General features: G+C 38.8%; 1 protein-coding gene across 2 annotated transcripts in view; it reads right to left on the bottom strand.

Moving 5' to 3' along the window:
* The window catches only part of SKIV2L2 (superkiller viralicidic activity 2-like 2 (S. cerevisiae)), a 131,066-nt gene that overhangs the window by 60,555 nt on the left and 52,863 nt on the right, over positions 1-17,648 (bottom strand). For both annotated transcript variants that reach the window (XM_011939369.1, XM_011939370.1), the window contains 5 exons: positions 16,769-16,848; positions 15,436-15,546; positions 13,267-13,368; positions 7,694-7,819; positions 1,757-1,907 (listed from right to left, as the gene is read on the bottom strand). In XM_011939369.1, the coding sequence (XP_011794759.1) occupies positions 1,757-1,907; positions 7,694-7,819; positions 13,267-13,368; positions 15,436-15,546; positions 16,769-16,848 (570 nt within the window). The remainder of the gene's footprint in view (positions 1-1,756; positions 1,908-7,693; positions 7,820-13,266; positions 13,369-15,435; positions 15,547-16,768; positions 16,849-17,648) is intronic.

The following is a 17,648-nucleotide window of genomic DNA, read 5'->3' as shown; positions in this document are numbered from 1 at the left end:
TCCAGCCTAGGCAACAGAGCAAGACCCCATCTTAAATAAAGTAAAATAAGAGTGGAATTGTCCTATATACTCATAAGAAAGGAATCTCAAATTTGTCTTGTTAAATAAATCATGATACAGTTATAAAATGGAAATATTATTCAGTCATTAAAAATCATGCTTTCTTGAAATTAAAACTTTTTTTTTTTTTTTTTGAGATGGAGTCTCACTCTGTCGCTCAGGCTGAAGTGCAGTGGTACAATCTTGGCTCACTGCAACCTCCATCTCCCGGGTTCAAGCAATTCTCCTGTCTCAGCCTCCCAAGTAGCTGGGATTACAGGTGCCCACCACCACACCCGGCTAATTTTTTTGTATTTTTAGTAGAGATGGGGTTTCATCATGCTGGCCAGGCTGGCCTTGAACTTCTGACCTCAAGTATCTGCCCGCCCCAGCCTCGCAAAGTGCTAGGATTACAGGCATGAACTACCACACCTGGCTGAAATTAAAACTTTAAAAGTCAGAATAAATGAGTTACTAAATACAAAGCATTTAATAAAAGGCTAGGCATAAGGTAAATATTTAACAAATGATATTAATTATAAGCATTATCATTACCAGTATAAGTATCATTATTACAAAAACCTCACATCTAATTTTGCCTTTAAAAAGCATACTTATTCATAAAACAAAATAGAAAAACTACAAAGTGTTAACAGTGGTTGGGTAGCTATTTCTATGTGAGATTACAAATGATTTTAACTTTCCTCTATCTTTTGTCATATTTTCTTTTTCCTTTTTGCAATGACTACACACAATATTTTTATAAGATTTATCCAAACCAGTGGTTTATTTTTTTTCATATTCAAGTGAAAACCAGTAGTTTTAAATCGTTGCCTCCATTTTAGCTTTTAATCAGCTCTTATGACCATTACTCACACAACCCTCTAAGGTAGGAATCAAGGTACAATTCCACTTGAACATTAATTACCATAGGACATTTACTTTTTGTGCTTTTGTAAGCATTACCTTAAGAACTGAAAATTCCAAAAAAGCTAAACTCTAATCCAAGTTAAAGCATTATATTTCCCTAAACATTCACAGGCTTATGCCAGGGCACTCTTTTATAATGAGAAATGGTGAAAGAACAAGGCTAATATGCATGTGATTCTCTTTTTGAGTCAGGAGTCTCGCTTTGTTGCCAGGTTGGAGTGCAGTGGCGCAAACTTGGCTCACTGCAACCTCCGCCTCCCATGTTCAAGTGATTCTCCTGCCTCAGCCTCCCGAGCAGCTGGGACTACAGAAGCCCGCCACCAAGCCCGCTAATTTTTTTGTATTTTTAGTAGTGATAGGGTTTCACTATGTTGGCCAGGATGTTCTCGATCTCTTGACCTCGTGATCCACCCACCTTGGCCTCCCAAAGTGCTGGGATTACAGTCGTGAGCCACCGCGCCCGGCCGCATGTGCTTCTTACAGGTCAAGTTTTAAAATACTAGGCTTTGTGTTATTTCATTATTCAGGACCATGAGTTATATGATATATATGCACAAGACAAGAATTATACTAAATTTGAGCCAACTATAGAAAAGTTCCCTGCCAGTGTTTTCTTTCCTTCATTTTGAAATGTTCTATTCAGTTACAATGACCAGACTACAGTTGTGCAGTCCATTACGTATGAACCAAAATTTACCTTACAAAAAAAAGCCAAAGCAGCCAATAATGTAGACATTTTGCTAGTCTCCTAGCTACATTAAGCTCTGTTACGGTATTTTATACTTACTCTCTACTACTCCTGGAATTGCTCGATAATGCTGAAACTGATAGAAGGATTTTTCCAACATGTACTCAGGATTAATTTCTTCTACACGTAGTAAGTTCAAAACCATGTTGTAGGTCAAATGGAAAGCACTATTTAGAGGATCAGCGGAGCCCTAAGAGAGAAAAAAAATGTCAATTTTGTAGTTTTCCAAATAAATTTACACAAGTACCTTAAACCTACTATAATGCATAATACATCACAGCAGAAGTGTATTAAGAAACTTTTATTTCTCAAACACACACCACACAGAAGTGTACTGGACATGTTGTAAACTCTATTGTTTTCTAAAGACAAGGGTAAAAATGGAAAATACTGAGGCTCAGAACTGAACACCCAATTTAGCAATCAAGTTAATAAGCTTATGTCTCTCATCTGTAAGTATTCACATAAATCCTTTGTTTTAGCAAAACTAAGAACTCCAAATACATGTTAATTCTTGATTCTAAAGCCCCTCCTGTTTCCTAAAATATCATTCTTTCTTTTTAGCCATGAAAGTTAAAATATAACCCCCACTCTGATTCCATTCCTTTGGAGCTTGCCCCACCTACATTCCTCCATAAAGCCTTAAACCACAACCATCTAGTCCAGAATCATCTCAAATTTCCCTGAACTAGAATTATCAGAACTTATATTATAGCACTGGGCCATATATTGCTTCTTGCTTGCTTTGTATGAATGTAAATATATTCCTTAAGTTTAGAAATGATCACCATTTACTGAGGGCTTAGCATATGCCACTCACTGTACTAAATACATACTAAATCTTCAATTCACAACATTCGTAACAATATTTTGTCTCCATTTTAAACAAGAAACAGAGGCTCAGAGAGATGCAGGGACTTGCCAAGAGTAAAGTAGGAGCTAAAATCTAGGAGTATCTAGGCTTAAAGTCTTCATGGAGGGCAAGTCATATTGGAACTTATTTTATATACCTATCAATCCAACGCATACCTCACATTACTAAAAATATAGGAACTCTTTAAATGTTGATCAAGTACTCTTTTAATGTATTTAATTTGATCAGTTAACTAAAACAATGTATCAAGAGACAGCCTAATAAGAGGATCACCCAAAATTTAACTGAAACAAGAAAGGTAACCGATGATAAAGATATTATGTAAACTTTGAAGGATTCCAGGCAAACTTTGAAGAATTCCTTTTTGCCGATTTGCTTACTAAAAAGATACTGAGAGAGCCAAACATACCACTTTTCTAGAACAGCTTTTGTAATATTTTATAAATACTAATATAATCATCTCTTACATTTTAGAATATATGGTTCATTTAGGCAAGTAGTTCTAAAAATTAACAGGCTAAATATTTTTGCATTATAAACCATAAAGGTGGAAGATGGAGAAATACATAAATGTGAGTCTTCCCACTTCTTCAGAAAAGGCCTGTACATAGTTATCTTATGTACAGTTACAGAACTAACTTTAATAGAATAGGTATGTGCTTCTTACATTTACAAATAATTTAAATAACCAGTAAGGTCAAAATTATTTTTCCTTCAATTCAGGAAAATTTGATTCATTGTTGAAAAGAACACACCACTGACTAGAAATATCATACTATTGAAATGAGCACTTTATCTACTCTAAGTAATTAGTATGTTTATTTAGTAATTTCAGAAAGTATAGAAATGATTTCATTTTGATAAAACTAATAACATCTACTCAAAATACTGTGAGATTTTTACATTCTTTGGAAAATATGGGCACCATATTGCAGCATGTATTTCTTCTAGTTACACTGGAAAAATATAATACTTAACTGCTAACAAATAAAAGATGCATTCACCAGTCTTTCTGAAAAGCTGTTTAATAACACATACTTTCTCATTTACTCAACTTTTCATTTGAACAAACATTATGAAAACTGATTTTTTTGTGACTCTTATCAAGTAATCAAAAATGTATCAAAAGAATTGCTGCCTTGGCTGGGTGCGGTGGCTCATGCATGTAATACTAGCACTTTGGGAAGCCGAGGTGGGCAGATCACCTGAGCTCAAGAGTTCAAGACCAGCCTGGCCAACATGGCGAAACCCCATCTCTACTAAAAATACAAAATTAGCCAGGCATGGTGGCACATGCCTGTAATCCCAGCTACTTGGGAGGCTGAGGCAGGAGAATCACTTGAACCCAGGAGGTGGAGGCTGCAGCGATCCAAGATCGCACCACTGTACTACAGCCTAGGTGACAGAGCGAGAAACCATCTCAAAAAAAAAAAAAAACCCAAAAAACAAAACAACCGCTGCCTTATGTCAAATTCTGTTTAAGCTAATAGCAGATACTTCAACAATAGCAATACTGGAAAAGTTGAACAGGTTTCTCTATTGCTCCTTTAAAAATTAGCCAAGCCAGCCAGCATGATGGTTCATGCCTGTAATCCCAGCACTTTGGGAGGGCAAGATGGGCAGATTGCTTGAGCCTGGGAGTTCAAGACAAGCCTTAGCAACATGGCGAAATCTTGTCTCTACAAAAAATATTAAAAAAAAAAAAAAAAAATTAGCCAGATTTGGTGGTGCATGCCTGTAGTCCCAGCTACTTGGGAGGCTGAGGTGGGAGGGCTGCTTGAGCCCTGCAGGTCAAAGCTGCAGTGAGCCGAGACTGCATCACTGCATTCTAGTCTGGGCAACAGAGCAAGACCCTGTCTCCAAAAAAAAAAAAAAAGAAAAAGAGGAAAAAAAAAAAAGGCTGGGCATCGTGGCTCACGCCTAAAACCCTAGCACCTTGGGAGGCTGAGACAGGACGATCCCTTGAGCCTCAGGAAATTGAGATCAGCCTGGGCAACAAAGGGAAACCCTGTCTCTATTTTAAAAAAGGCTGGGCGCAGTGGCTCACGCCTGTAATCCCAGCACTTTGGGGGGCTGAGGCAGGCAGATCCCCTGAGGTCAGGAATTTGAGACCAGGCTGGTCAACATGGTGAAACCCCGTTTCTACCAAAAAAATACAAAAATTAGCTGGGCGTGGCCATAGGTGCCTATAATCCCAGCTACTTGGGAAGCTGAGGCAGGAGAATCGCTTGAACCTGGTAGGTGGAGGCTGCAGTGAGCAAGTTAAAAAATTACTCAAGCCATAAAAATGAAGGAAAAAAATTACTAAAATATTTCAAATTCACAATCATTAAATTTTTTACATGCTCAAATATATAAATATGTATGTGTGTATGAATGTACTGAGAGTTTGAAAGCTCTAGCAGGCAACAAACACATTTTGCCATGGTTCTAACACCAATAGGAAAAATAAATAAATATGACAAATAGACTTGAATTATACTAATGTATAAAGTAAACCTACTATTTCTACATATAAGGTGATATGAAGTAGTTATGTATTTTAATTTTGAGAAAATGACTTCAAGTACTCAGTATTTCTCTTAAAGTTCTGAAATTACTTAAGAATGATCAATTATTTTTGCCTATAAGAAAATAAAATATACCTGACATGACTATTCTTTAGCCTATCTATTTAAGTACATCAAAGAACAAACTGCTGTCTCATGTCAAATTGTGTTTAAACTACTAGTTGAAAAATCTATTTGCAAGAGGTACTGAGAAGCAGTACCATATGGTACTTAGAAGCATAAACTCTGAAATCAGACTGCCTGAGTTTGAAAGCAGGATTTGCCATTTAACAACAGTATAGCTCTGGACAAATTTTTAACCTCTGCATGCTGTATTTATAAAACGTAGATAATAACAGTAATTATCATAATTAGTATTTGGAACACACTGAACATTCAATAAGTATTAGTTGTTACAAATACTGAGTAAGTTATCTATAAATTCCTTAATGATAGTAAAACTAACTAGAAAAAATCCTAGAGGAAAAAAGTTGTATGTTAGTCTTGATAAAAGAAATATGCCTAGAAATGCAGATACACAAACAGGTACTACATCCTTTCAATCAAACTAATATTCAAAGTGAAATGTTCTCCTTCATACCCCAAGGATGGCTATGAACCAAAAAGGCAGCTAACAAGTGCTGACTAGAATGTAAAGAAATTAGAAGTCTCATACAATGCTGGTGGGAATGTAAAATGGTGCAACTACTAAAGAAAACATTCTGGCAGTTCCTCAAAAGGTTACACATAGAATTACTCTATGACCCGGCAATTCCATTCCTAGGTGTACAGTCAGGAGAAAAGAAAACACATATTCAAGTAAAAACTTGTAAAAAAAAAAAAAAAAGTTCATAGCAGCATTATTCACAATAGCCAAAACATGGAAACAATCAATATATCCATTCACTGCTGAAGAGATCAACTGTGGCATACATGCTGAACAATGAAATATTATTCAGCAATGAAAAGGAATGAAGTATTGATAGATGTTACAACATGGATAAAACTTGAAAACATTAGGCTAAGTGAAAAAAAGCCAGATACAAAAGGGTACACATTATGAGTCTGTTTATAGGAAATGTCCACAACAGACAAATCCATAGAGACAGAAAGTAAATTAGTTGTTGTCTAGGGCTTGGGGTAGGGGTGGTCTTCTGAAGAAAGAAGAGTAACTTAATAGGTATAGGGTTTTCTTTCCGGATTGATGAAAATGTTCTAAAATTGATTGTGGTGATGGTGACAAAACTCTAGAATATATTAAAAACCATGGAAATGAGTGACTTGCATGGTATGTGAATTATAGCTCAATAAGTCTATTAGAAAAGTTAATTTAAAAAATGCAATGAAAGGTGATACAACTTTACACATACAAGGTATCAAATCCAGAAACGTCAAGTATATGGAATGAAAACTCCGCACTAAAGGAACCAGATGCTGTCATTAAAATATTACCTCTTATAATCTGGCAACCCGATTCTGTTCTTTCCACACACAGAGTACAAGGAAAGAAAAATAGCATGTGTTATATCTGGCACAATTAGAGAAAAGAATAAAAATTTTCAGTCTTGTTTAATTTTCCTTTCATGGAGCACTAAAGAGGTTTCCAAGTGTTAATCTCTAAAGTTGAAAATAAGACACCATATAATTATCATGAATATGTACAGACAAGCTTTGTCTTTACTCATGTAAAGACATATAAAGATACACACACCTTTATCTATTTTGCTTCAACATACCAAGCTTCATTATGACTATATCTCAAATTCTCCACAAAGTTCCCAAGTTTAAAAAGTTAGACACACAATCTGTTTCATAGATACTGACCTAAGTGTGTCTTAACATGTTTTGAAGTAGCTACTTTTAAGTAGTTAATGAACTGGCAATTTATTTTGTTTTTAATTAAAGTTTCCTATCTTATTAACACTTTTCTCTATATGGATAAGAAGAAAAAAAGCAACCAGGTCAAACTTCCTTTAGAAGCTCTTCAAAACAAAAATAAAATTCTAGACCATCCGAAGCACAAATACTAAGCAAGCAAAATAAAAGTCTAATCTGTAATAAAGCTTAAAATGTGTTCTTTATGATTGGGATATTTATAATCAATAGGGTAAACTGTAAAGGTAGATTGTTGAATTAACCTATTAAGCTATCTGGGCTTGCAAAGGCAGAGGAAGCTCACTGCCTGCCCCAAACACTTGATTATCAATCATGTGCCCCACTTCCTGTTCTGACAGGTAAAGAACAACTTGTGCAGTGGATGGGTCAAATAAAAGAGATCTCTTAAATTCGGAGGAGAAAGTAAACATTTCTGCCCTCTCTGGAGATCTTCACACCCTATCCATTATATGAGTTGCTCTCCACCTATTAGGTGAAGTAGGATACAAGATGTTAGTATTTTGAGTAGTCACACCCTTCTATCTTCCCAAGCCCAGATAGTTTCAGTATATTAACTCATTTTAGTTAGGTATCTGACTGACACAACCAATTCTGAAATGGTTCCTGAAGCATATTTCTGGAATTCTTGGTAAAGGTACAGAATCTTAATGTAGTTACCTTAAGTAATTGTTTTCCAATTGTTGGGCTCATCTTTTCATCTACCATAAGAATTACAATTCCTCTATCATCCATTCCTCTCCTTCCAGCACGACCAGACATCTGAATGTATTCACCAGAAGAAATCTGAATGAACACAGTTAAAATTCAGAGTTTAGGAGAAAAACTGGTGAAAAAAGTATTCGTAAAATTTCTCTTGCTGTAAAACTTGTAACAAGTTATAAACCCTAAGAAAGGAAACATGATTAAAAGCATGAAGTTTTCTGAGTTAAAGTCAAAGCACAAAAATGCAAAACATGTGAGAATAATGTTTCAAACCCACATCACACCAACACAACAAAACTAAATTTTAGACTGTGTCATTTTGGATCTAAAATTTATGCTTTTAATCTAAATTTAAAGCCTAAAATGTAGGCTTTTAAAAATTTTGGCTTTTCACAGTAAGCCAATTACTGTTAATTATGCTTTCAAATATATGACAGCTACTGGGAAATATTGGCTAATACACTGGCATTAAAAAAATACCTCTGAGCTAGATATTCTGGAAAACGGCAAAATCTAAGAATGCAAACAATGACCCAAACTCAACCAAATATCAGTTCTGACTTGATCAAAATTACCTTTCTAAATCTGCAAAATGAGATGACTATAATTCATGCTTTTTGAAAAAACAAAATTCTCTCCTATTTTATTGGTATGTATGCCTGGAGTTTGGTAGAGTTCATTTGTCATCAGGAACAACCTGATAGTGGAAGGTCAGTAAGGCTCCTGTAAACAGGCTTTCAGAGCACCACTGTACCACTTCAACACTGGGCAAAGTTTTTTCTTTAAGTGCATGTGTACTTTTCTCCTGTGGAAAGGGTCCAGATTCTTTTTAAAAAATAGTAACTCAAAAAGAGTTAAAAACCACTACAGGTCACCATGCTGATGCCTCAGGATGGTGGTGGCAGTCCCAGCTCAGACATGGTTAGCAGAGCTGCTGAGACACTGAAAGCCCACTGCCTGTATGAGGTATAGCTGGAACACTGCCTACAGAGCAGGTCCCACCAGCCTCACCGGAGAAGATGCCCTTATGTCCATGATGGGCTAAGAGAAAAGCAAGGTCCTTCTCAAGCCATCCAACAATATCCAGCTGGATCTGGTCAAGAAGGTGCAGCTGTTCAGTGGCACTCAGAATGGTATGTATAAGCACTTCATCATAGAGGCAGGCAGGTTTCCAGCAGCCAGTCAATAGGCACAGTGCTCCCAATACTGGCCACAAAGAGCCTCCCTTGTGACTACACAGCCAGGATGGCTAAATACAGGGCCAAGTTCGACCCATAAGTGACAGTTAACTTCGACACGAAGACCCCAATTGGCCAAAGGAGATTCTGCCAAGTGGTATGCATGGAACACTGAGCCACTTGGCAGCATATGCCATCAAGATAATTGAGATCAAGTACCAGGAGGGGTAGGAGGTGTGGGAGCCAGAGCTGTATGTGCTGCACCAGGTGCGTCATGCCAACATCATCCAGCCGGTGGAGGTGTCTGGGATGCGGGCGCATGTATACATGTTGATACAACTGGTCCCTGCTAGCATGGAGCTGTTCAACCACATCATCACCAAGGGTTCCTTCACTGAGCATGACGCCATGAGAATGCTGCAGATGGTGCTAGATGGCATCCAGTATCTGCATGCACTGGGCATCACAAACCAAGACCTCAAGCCTCAGAATCTGCTATACCATCATTCAGGCACTGACTCCAAGATCATCACTGACTTCAATCTGGTCAGTGCCCACAAGAACAGCAACTACAAATGCCTGATGAATATCACCTGTGGCACACCAGCACAGCATCCTCCCCACCCGCCCCACCCCAGAGGTTCTGGCCTGCAAGCATTACACCATTCAGTGCACGTGTGGGTCCCAGGCACCATTGTCTACATCCTGCTGAGTAGCACTATGCCCTTTGGGGACAACAATCATAACTCAGAAGCAAGTATAGTTACTCGAATAAGCGCTGGCTACCCAGTATGTCCAACCTGGCTAAGGATTTCACTGACTGCTGACGGTGGACCCTGGAGCTCCTATGACTACACTGTAGGCCCTAAGACATTCGTGGGTGATAAGCATGGCAGCCTCTTCATCCAGACAGAATCTGCACCAGTTCATCTCCTAAAACCTCCTCAAATGTGCCTCCTCACACTGCCAGAGCACCAAATATGCCCGGTCCACATGTTAAAGCCACTCGACAGGCTCCAAGCTGAGACATATGCAAGAGCATGAGCTGCAGAAACACAAACCTGTTACTAGCAACAGTATGCTAGCTGATCCACCTGGCTGTGGTACAAATATAGCATGATGTCAGCCTGGCCATTTATTGTTGTGCCATCTAGGCCTGTTACCCTCTCTGGAAACAGGTCTATACAGCAAGCAAAGGGTGAAGAATGTCTGTGCCTTCTCTGTGCCACTTTCTTCTCTGTGCCTTCAGCAGCCCCACTCCTTGCCATGGGCCTGGGCCATGTGTGACAGAGTACAGGTGGCACAGGGGGCTGTCCATGACTCCCTGAGTTATCTGGCCTGGCAATGACACCCATTTTGGTGGGAAACTGCTCTGGTATGAGTTGGGAGAAGGACAGAACCTGGCCTTCACTGTCTCCCTAACCCTTTGACTCTTCTCCAGAACAGGGGGGGCTACAGTGCTGGCTGAAGAGTGTTTTGTAGCCTCAGGACCCTTTGGGACAGTTAATTCCAGAATCAACCCCCATTCCTCCACAGAGCCTTCTTCCCTGACTCTCTACATTCCAAGGCATCTTGATCCTTAAGATTACGCTCCAGTGGGAGGCCCAGGTAAACACAAAGCTTATGCTTTGACTGGACTCGTAGCCCCTGGCTAGATCCAAACAGTCCCCTACCTCCCAGTCAAGACCTTTCTTCCTTCATGGTACCCCTGCAAAGACATCTCCTGACCCCAGGATTCGCCAAGACCTCTGGTGGTTGAGCAACAGCATGGACCTTAACCCTTCTAGATGATGTGGCCATGCTGGTGGCAGGGTTGCCCCAGGCTCCAACCTATCTCTGACTATGAGAGGGTCCCTGGCCCACCAGCCTACCACTCTCAATGCCTTCTTTGCAGAGCCCACCTTTACCTCCCTTTCCCCTTTGGATGTCCATTCCATTCCCCAGGTGCCTCCTTCCCAACAGTGGAGGGGTTAAAGGGAGTCCCACTGCTGCTACCTGGGGAATGGGGCCCTTAGGGGCCAAAGCAGAGGGCAGGGGGTTCACCATTAGGATTCCATTGTCAGCGCTGGTTCAATCCTTTGATATGGCCCATAGCCCTTTCCCATCAGGCTCCACTGCTCCCTCTTCTACAGTGGCATGAAGGTGCTATCTGGCATCTGGCATAGCATAGACAGCCTGGGAGTAATCACTGCACATCCATCATACACACCCATTGTGCACACCCACTGTGCTCCATAAGGAAGCAGGAAGGAAAGAGTTGCTTTGTTAGGGAGGGTCCCAGGATGCTTAACTCTCTCCTCTTAAGCTTCTACACATCTCTCCCCGAGCACATGTATACATGTTGCATATTAACCATATTGTGTGAAATGTCTCTGAACCCTGGGTGGCTGGGCACTGGCTTTCTCAGAGGTTCCCTTGCCCAATCCACCCTGTGCCTGCTTCCTCTAATGGCATTAGCCTTCCAGTCTGGACCCCGATGAGTCTCAGGCTAGAGGGAGCCCCTGTGGGATGTGGGTGGGGATGGTTGCCTGCTTTCCCCTAGAAATCATCATCAAATCTGTCATGGTACCTTCCCCCACCACAAACCAGGCTGGAAGCCAAATTCCCTCTCTCCACAGCTGCCTTTATTTGGTAGAAAGGGGCTAGGGCCCAGCCTTAGCCAGACTGCAGGGTCCCTGCTAGCATAGAGGGTTTGGCTCCCACTCAGCAGCTCCATTCAGCTTTTCCCAGGGGGCAGCCTTGGGCCAGGCCCTCCTGGCCCAAGAAGTCCTGGCCCAGAAATGTCACTGACTCACCATACTTGTATTTCTCTTTTGTATAGCATCCAACATTTTAAAATAAAACACATCATGAAAAACATTTTGCCTTTATTTACAGTTTTAGTGAGGGTACTTTTCAGCATTTTGATGATTTGTAATTCCCTTTAGAAACTTCTCCAAGCAGAGAGAATCACCAATTCCAAAAATAAAAGGTTAAATAAAGGACTACTTACAATTTTCCCCAAAGCCAGGCTATGGGAATTCAAACGAGAAATCTTTGTTCCATCACTTTCTTTTCACCCCTGCCAATGTTCTACTTTCTGCTTAGTAAATTCTCATCTGCTGTTACTTATTTTAAGGACTGCCTTTCTTTCTTTTTTTTTTTTTTTCCTGAGACGGAGTCTTGCTCTGTCGTCCGGGCTGGAGTGCAGTGGCCGGATCTCAGCTCACTGCAAGCTCCGCCTCCCGGGTTTACGCCATTCTCCTGCCTCAGCCTCCCGAGTAGCTGGGACTACAGGCGCCCGCCACCTCGCCCGGCTAGTTTTTTGTATTTTTTAGTAGAGACGGGGTTTCACAGTGTTAGCCAGGATGGTCTCGATCTCCTGACCTCGTGATCCGCCCGTCTCGGCCTCCCAAAGTGCTGGGATTACAGGCTTGAGCCACCGCGCCCGGCCAAGGATTGCCTTTCTATGAAGCATTCCCTGACCCCCAACTGTTTCTTATGCTATATCCCCGTACATACTTCTCACAGTGTTTACAGCATAACATTTTATTGTATATCTGTCAAAGGAAACAAGTCTGTATTGTCTTTTTGCTGTTTCTACTTCAGCATCCCAGTCATCTACCAGAGTTCTAAATTTATATTTTAAGTTTGGTAATTGCTTACTAAATGGGGTACTTGCCTTTTAAACCTGAAGGGCAAAATAGATGCAACTACAGCCACTGTAGTGGTGCTTTAAAACCTTAAACCTTAAGAAATGAAAACTCTAGACATATTTAAAATGATTTAAAGCATTCATAAATCACTTGCACACTTAATCTCCTATCATCAAACTCCTTCACTTAAAGGAATCTCTTTTTTTTGGAGGAGAGGTGGGAGTGAAGGAGTCAGGATAAAAATTTAAGGGAAGAGAGGTTTGTTCGATTAACTAATTTATTCAGAGTCAGGGTCTCACTGTCCTCAAGGCTGGAGTACAGTGGTGCAATCACAGCTTACTGGAGACTTGACCTCCTGGGCTCAAGTGATTCTTCCACCTCAGCCTTTCAAGTAGCTGCGACTACAGGTGCACATCACCACTCCCAGATGATTTTTGCATTTTTTGTAGAGATGAGGTCTCACTATGTTGCCCACGCTGGTCTCAAACTCCTGGCCTTAAATCATCCTCCCACCTTGGCCTCCCAAAGTGTTGTGATCATAGGCATAAGCCACCACAAATGGCCAAGAGTCAAGGTTTAATCTTGATGAAATTGTATTAGCTTAGGTTCAAGTTCTTAAGTAGTTTGGACTTAAAATCTCAAAGACTATCTAAACCAGTTATCTGTAGTATAACAAAGATAAAAAGTGTTTCGATATATGAATTGCTTTACTTACCCATCGGAAATCCTTCCCATCAAATTTGCGGGCATTTGTAAATAACACAGTTCTAGCTGGCATATTAATTCCCATAGCAAAGGTCTCCGTGGCAAACAAGGCCTAAGTAAATAAGTAATTCTATAACTAAACATATATTTTAAGCTGAAAACCTAGTTTTATAATTTTTAAGTGTTAACTAAATGTATTAATTTTTAAAATTAGTTAATGAGACCCTACAAAAATAAAAAACAATATGCAATTCTCAAACCTATTTTGTATTTTATATATAAAATTATTAATTAACATTTAATGTCTCTCTTAGCTCAGAAATTTGGTAATTCAGAGAAAACAGACTTTCTTAAATTCTAACAGTGCCAACTAGAGAGAATGCACACTGGTCTTACGAACAAAGCTTTAGGTCATAGAATATTTTTCTAAACACAAACACATTTCCTGGCCTTTGCAACTGATGACACAGTGATTTGGAGGACCACTTCAGTATTAGAAGATCTCTCAAGGAAGACTAGAATCAGTGACTCTGTAATACACTTCTAAGACCAACAAAAATAGTGGTTTAGGTACAAAAAGATATACATATAAGTAAAGTCACTGAAGTACTATATTCTCCAGGAAAGAAGTAAAAATATTTTAGTTCATCATCTCAATAGCATATTATTCATTCATTAAAAAGAATGAAGAAGAATCTGACACATGATGAAATTATATAACAAGGGCAGTATATAATGACTTTTTTTGTTGTTTACAAAATGACTAATTCATTATCTGTATGTATACTAGTAGATATTTCTGGTAAGTGCTTGCTTACAACCAGCAAGCACTGCTTGTTTATGTTTTAAAAGATCCTTTAAAAGTGGGGCTCAGCAAAATATATAATCTAGAAGGGACATACCAGGATCTAGGTATAAATATTGGCCAATTCTTGATCTAAATGACTTCAAATATTTTCTTCAAGATAAGTAAATTTATTTTAAATATTCTACTTAGTGCTAAGGTTCTCACAATAAATCTCACATATGATTTTTTAAATGCTAACAATTTTTAAACATAAAATAACGTATGAGGCTGGGCATAGTAGCCTATAATCCCAGCACTTTGGGAGGCTGGGTGGGAGGATCACTTAAGGTCAAGAGTTCAAGACCACCCTGGCCAACATGGTGAAACCCCGTCTCTACAGAAAAAAAAAAAAAAAAAAATTAGGTTGGGCGTGGTGGTATGCTTCTGTAGGCCCAGCTACTTGGGAGGCTAAGGTAGAAGGATCACTTGAACCCAGGAGGCAGAGGTGCCACTGCACTCCAACCTGGGTGACAGGGCAAGATTCTGCTTCAAAATTAAAAAAAAAAAAAACGTATGACTCATATATAGACTTATGATTACATTTTGATGTTGTTTCTCATCTTTAATATCCCATTTCTCGGTATAAATATCAATCAGTTTCATTAAAAAAATGAAATCAGATGCTCTCTGGTTCAAATTAGAATATTCAAAAAATCTTCTTTCCTAAGTCTAACCAGCAATTTCCTTGTCTTCTCTAAACTAATCCTTTTATTCTGTATATAGAAAGAAGTTTACAACCCCAGGTTTAGTAATTAAATACACCTTCTGCAACATTCTGTGGTATCCAATAGTGTTACCACTACATTCTTTGTTTTTGTTCTTGTTTTTGAGACAGTTTTGCTCTTGCTGTCCAGGCTGGAGTACAATGGTGTGTCTCCACTCACTGCAACCTCCGCCTCCCAAGTTCAAATGATTCTCCTGCCTCAGCTTCCCTAGTAGCTGGGACTACAGGTGCCCACCACCACGCCTGGCTAATTTTGTATTTTTAGCAGAGACGGGGTTTCTCCACGTTGTCAGGCTGGTTTCAAACTCTCGACCTCAGGTAATCCGCCCACCTTGGCCTCCCAAAGTGCTGGGATTACAGGCGTGAGCCACTATACCCAGCCACCACTACATTCTTTAAGAAAGGAAACAAATGGTTTTTTTTAATCTACACTCCAAGATTTATTTAAGTATAACAGCATATATAAACATCAAGTTCATTATTTAAGTCATTTCATTAAGCCTTGTGAAACACACAAACACACAACTGCCTATAAACAATGTTCTCTAATTTTCAGACTTTTCATACAACACAATATGGGGGCATAAAAAATAAAAATAAAACCATACCTTTATCAATCCTTCAGAAAAGAGAATTTCTATAGTTTCTTTCAAAATAGGAAGTAAACCACCATGGTGAATACCAATTCCCCTCTTCAAAAGAGGAAGTACATGTTCTACCTGTGATTTTGGAATAACACTGATTTTACATGTGAGAAAATGGTTTTTAAAATGTTAAACTAACTCAATTAAGAAAAACGAGTAAATAATGCTTTCTCTTAAAGAAACTTACTAAAATCTTTCCAAAACACAAATCTATATTCTCACAGATTATTAAATTCAATGTAATTCTGGCCTAGCTCATATGAAAGGCATATAGTAAATATACTTTACAAATGCTTTGCTGACTTAAACTTTCCAGCATCACTTCATCTCCTCAAAAAAAATTACACGCTATGGGGGCAGTTTTTGCCTGTAGAAAATAAACTTAAAAGATACTGGCAACTCAAACCCCCCAAAAATAAATCACTATAATACATATTTAACATGAATATGTACTTGAAGAATTATTTTAACAATCTATCAAATGCCATTAAATACTTAAAACTAGAAGTGCGTGATAACAAATATGTATAAAAACATGGCTCAGCCCTCAGATACTACTAATTCAGCCAGGAAGAAAAGCTACAAAAAAGTTTATACATTAAATACCCTTTTCAAACAGCAAGAAACATGTTACCACAGTCTTATGGAAAATCCCTTACAAATCAAGGCATTCATCTGTTAAGGAAAGTATGATGACCTCCCAATGTTTCTTTTCACCCAACAAAACTTTCATACCAGTCTAACGCACTATTTCTCAGCTCTGGACGCACAGTAGAATCACCAGGGGAGCCTTTAAAAGATTCTGATGTCCAGGTTGCACATCAGACCAATTAAATCAGAATCTCTGGAAGTGGCACAAAAGCATCAGCATATTTTGGAATTCCCAGGCAATTTCAACAGTCAAAGCAAAAATACACCGGATTAAGGCAAAGTAGGTGTGTTAAATTCCTCATTAAACACATGATTTTCAGTAAGGGTTCTCTCTTATTTTATGTGGTAGCCTTATGGATTAAAAAAGTTAATGACTTAAAACTAGCATTAAAAATTCTGTAATACTGAGAACACTAGTAATTTTCACACTATGCTAGCTCTCAAAGTTCCTTCAGGTAGCAAATCTTTCTTCCTATTGACTTTTTGAAATTTAAAGTAAAAGTCAAAGTATCATTTAAGTGCATATCACAACATATATGCTGCAGTGTGTGAAAAGTGCAATAGAGTAATAAAACCAAACAACATAAAGTGAATATAAGAAATCCATTAATATCTACACTTTTATCTACTGATACTGAAAACTCACCTGAGGGAGTTTTTTATCTTCATCGGATAAGCAATCAATTGCATTACTGAATACTTCTTCAACCATCTTCTTTTCTTCATCTAGGAGAAAATTCAAGGGTACAGAAAATTCAAGGGTATAGAAATATCAAAATAAGTCAGTGATACCACACTTCACACATAACAAAGAATAAGGATCTAAAGGCCAGGTGTGGTATCTCAAGCTTGTAATCCCAGCACTTAGGGAGGCTGAGGCAGATGGCTGGCTTTAGGCCAGGAGTTTGAGAACAGCCTGGGCAACATGGCAAAGCCCTGTCTCTGCAAAAAACACAAAAAAATTAGCCAGGCATTGTGGCGTGCACCTGTAGTCCCAGCTACTTGGGAGGCTGAGGCAGGAGGACCACCTGAGCCCAGGAGGCTGAGGCTGCAGTGAGCCATGATCGCACCACTACACTCCAGTCCTGGCAATAGAGTGAGACCCTGTCCCAGAAAAAAAAAAAAAAAAAAGAGTCTTTAAAGAGCAAAAGTAAAGAGGTGGCATTTAAAATGGTTAAGGAGAAAGTAGATAAAAATTACCACATAATCAATATAATTCTCTGCCTTTCAAAACATATCTAGTAGACTTAATTCATGAAAAAAAGCACTGTCTTACAAAAATAGTAACAATAACCGCACCTAGTGCTTTACATATAACATGTAAGTCTAACAATTACAGGACACAGGAACTATTATTATCTACATTTTACTACTATGTAAAGCGAAGCTTAGTTTTTAATAATTAGCACTACTATTAAATGTGAGAAAACAATTCCAAAGCCCATGCTCTTTCTTAACCATTGCACTGCCTTCTGCCTTCTTGTGCAGTGCAGCGAAGGTAGTTTTTTTTTTTTTTTTTGAGACGG

Source organism: Colobus angolensis, unplaced genomic scaffold, assembly GCF_000951035.1.
Source record: "Colobus angolensis palliatus isolate OR3802 unplaced genomic scaffold, Cang.pa_1.0 Scaffold180, whole genome shotgun sequence".
Taxonomy (NCBI): domain Eukaryota; kingdom Metazoa; phylum Chordata; class Mammalia; order Primates; family Cercopithecidae; genus Colobus; species Colobus angolensis.
The sequence above is the reverse complement of the archived record's forward strand: the minus strand, read 5'-3'. Positions and strand labels throughout refer to the sequence as shown.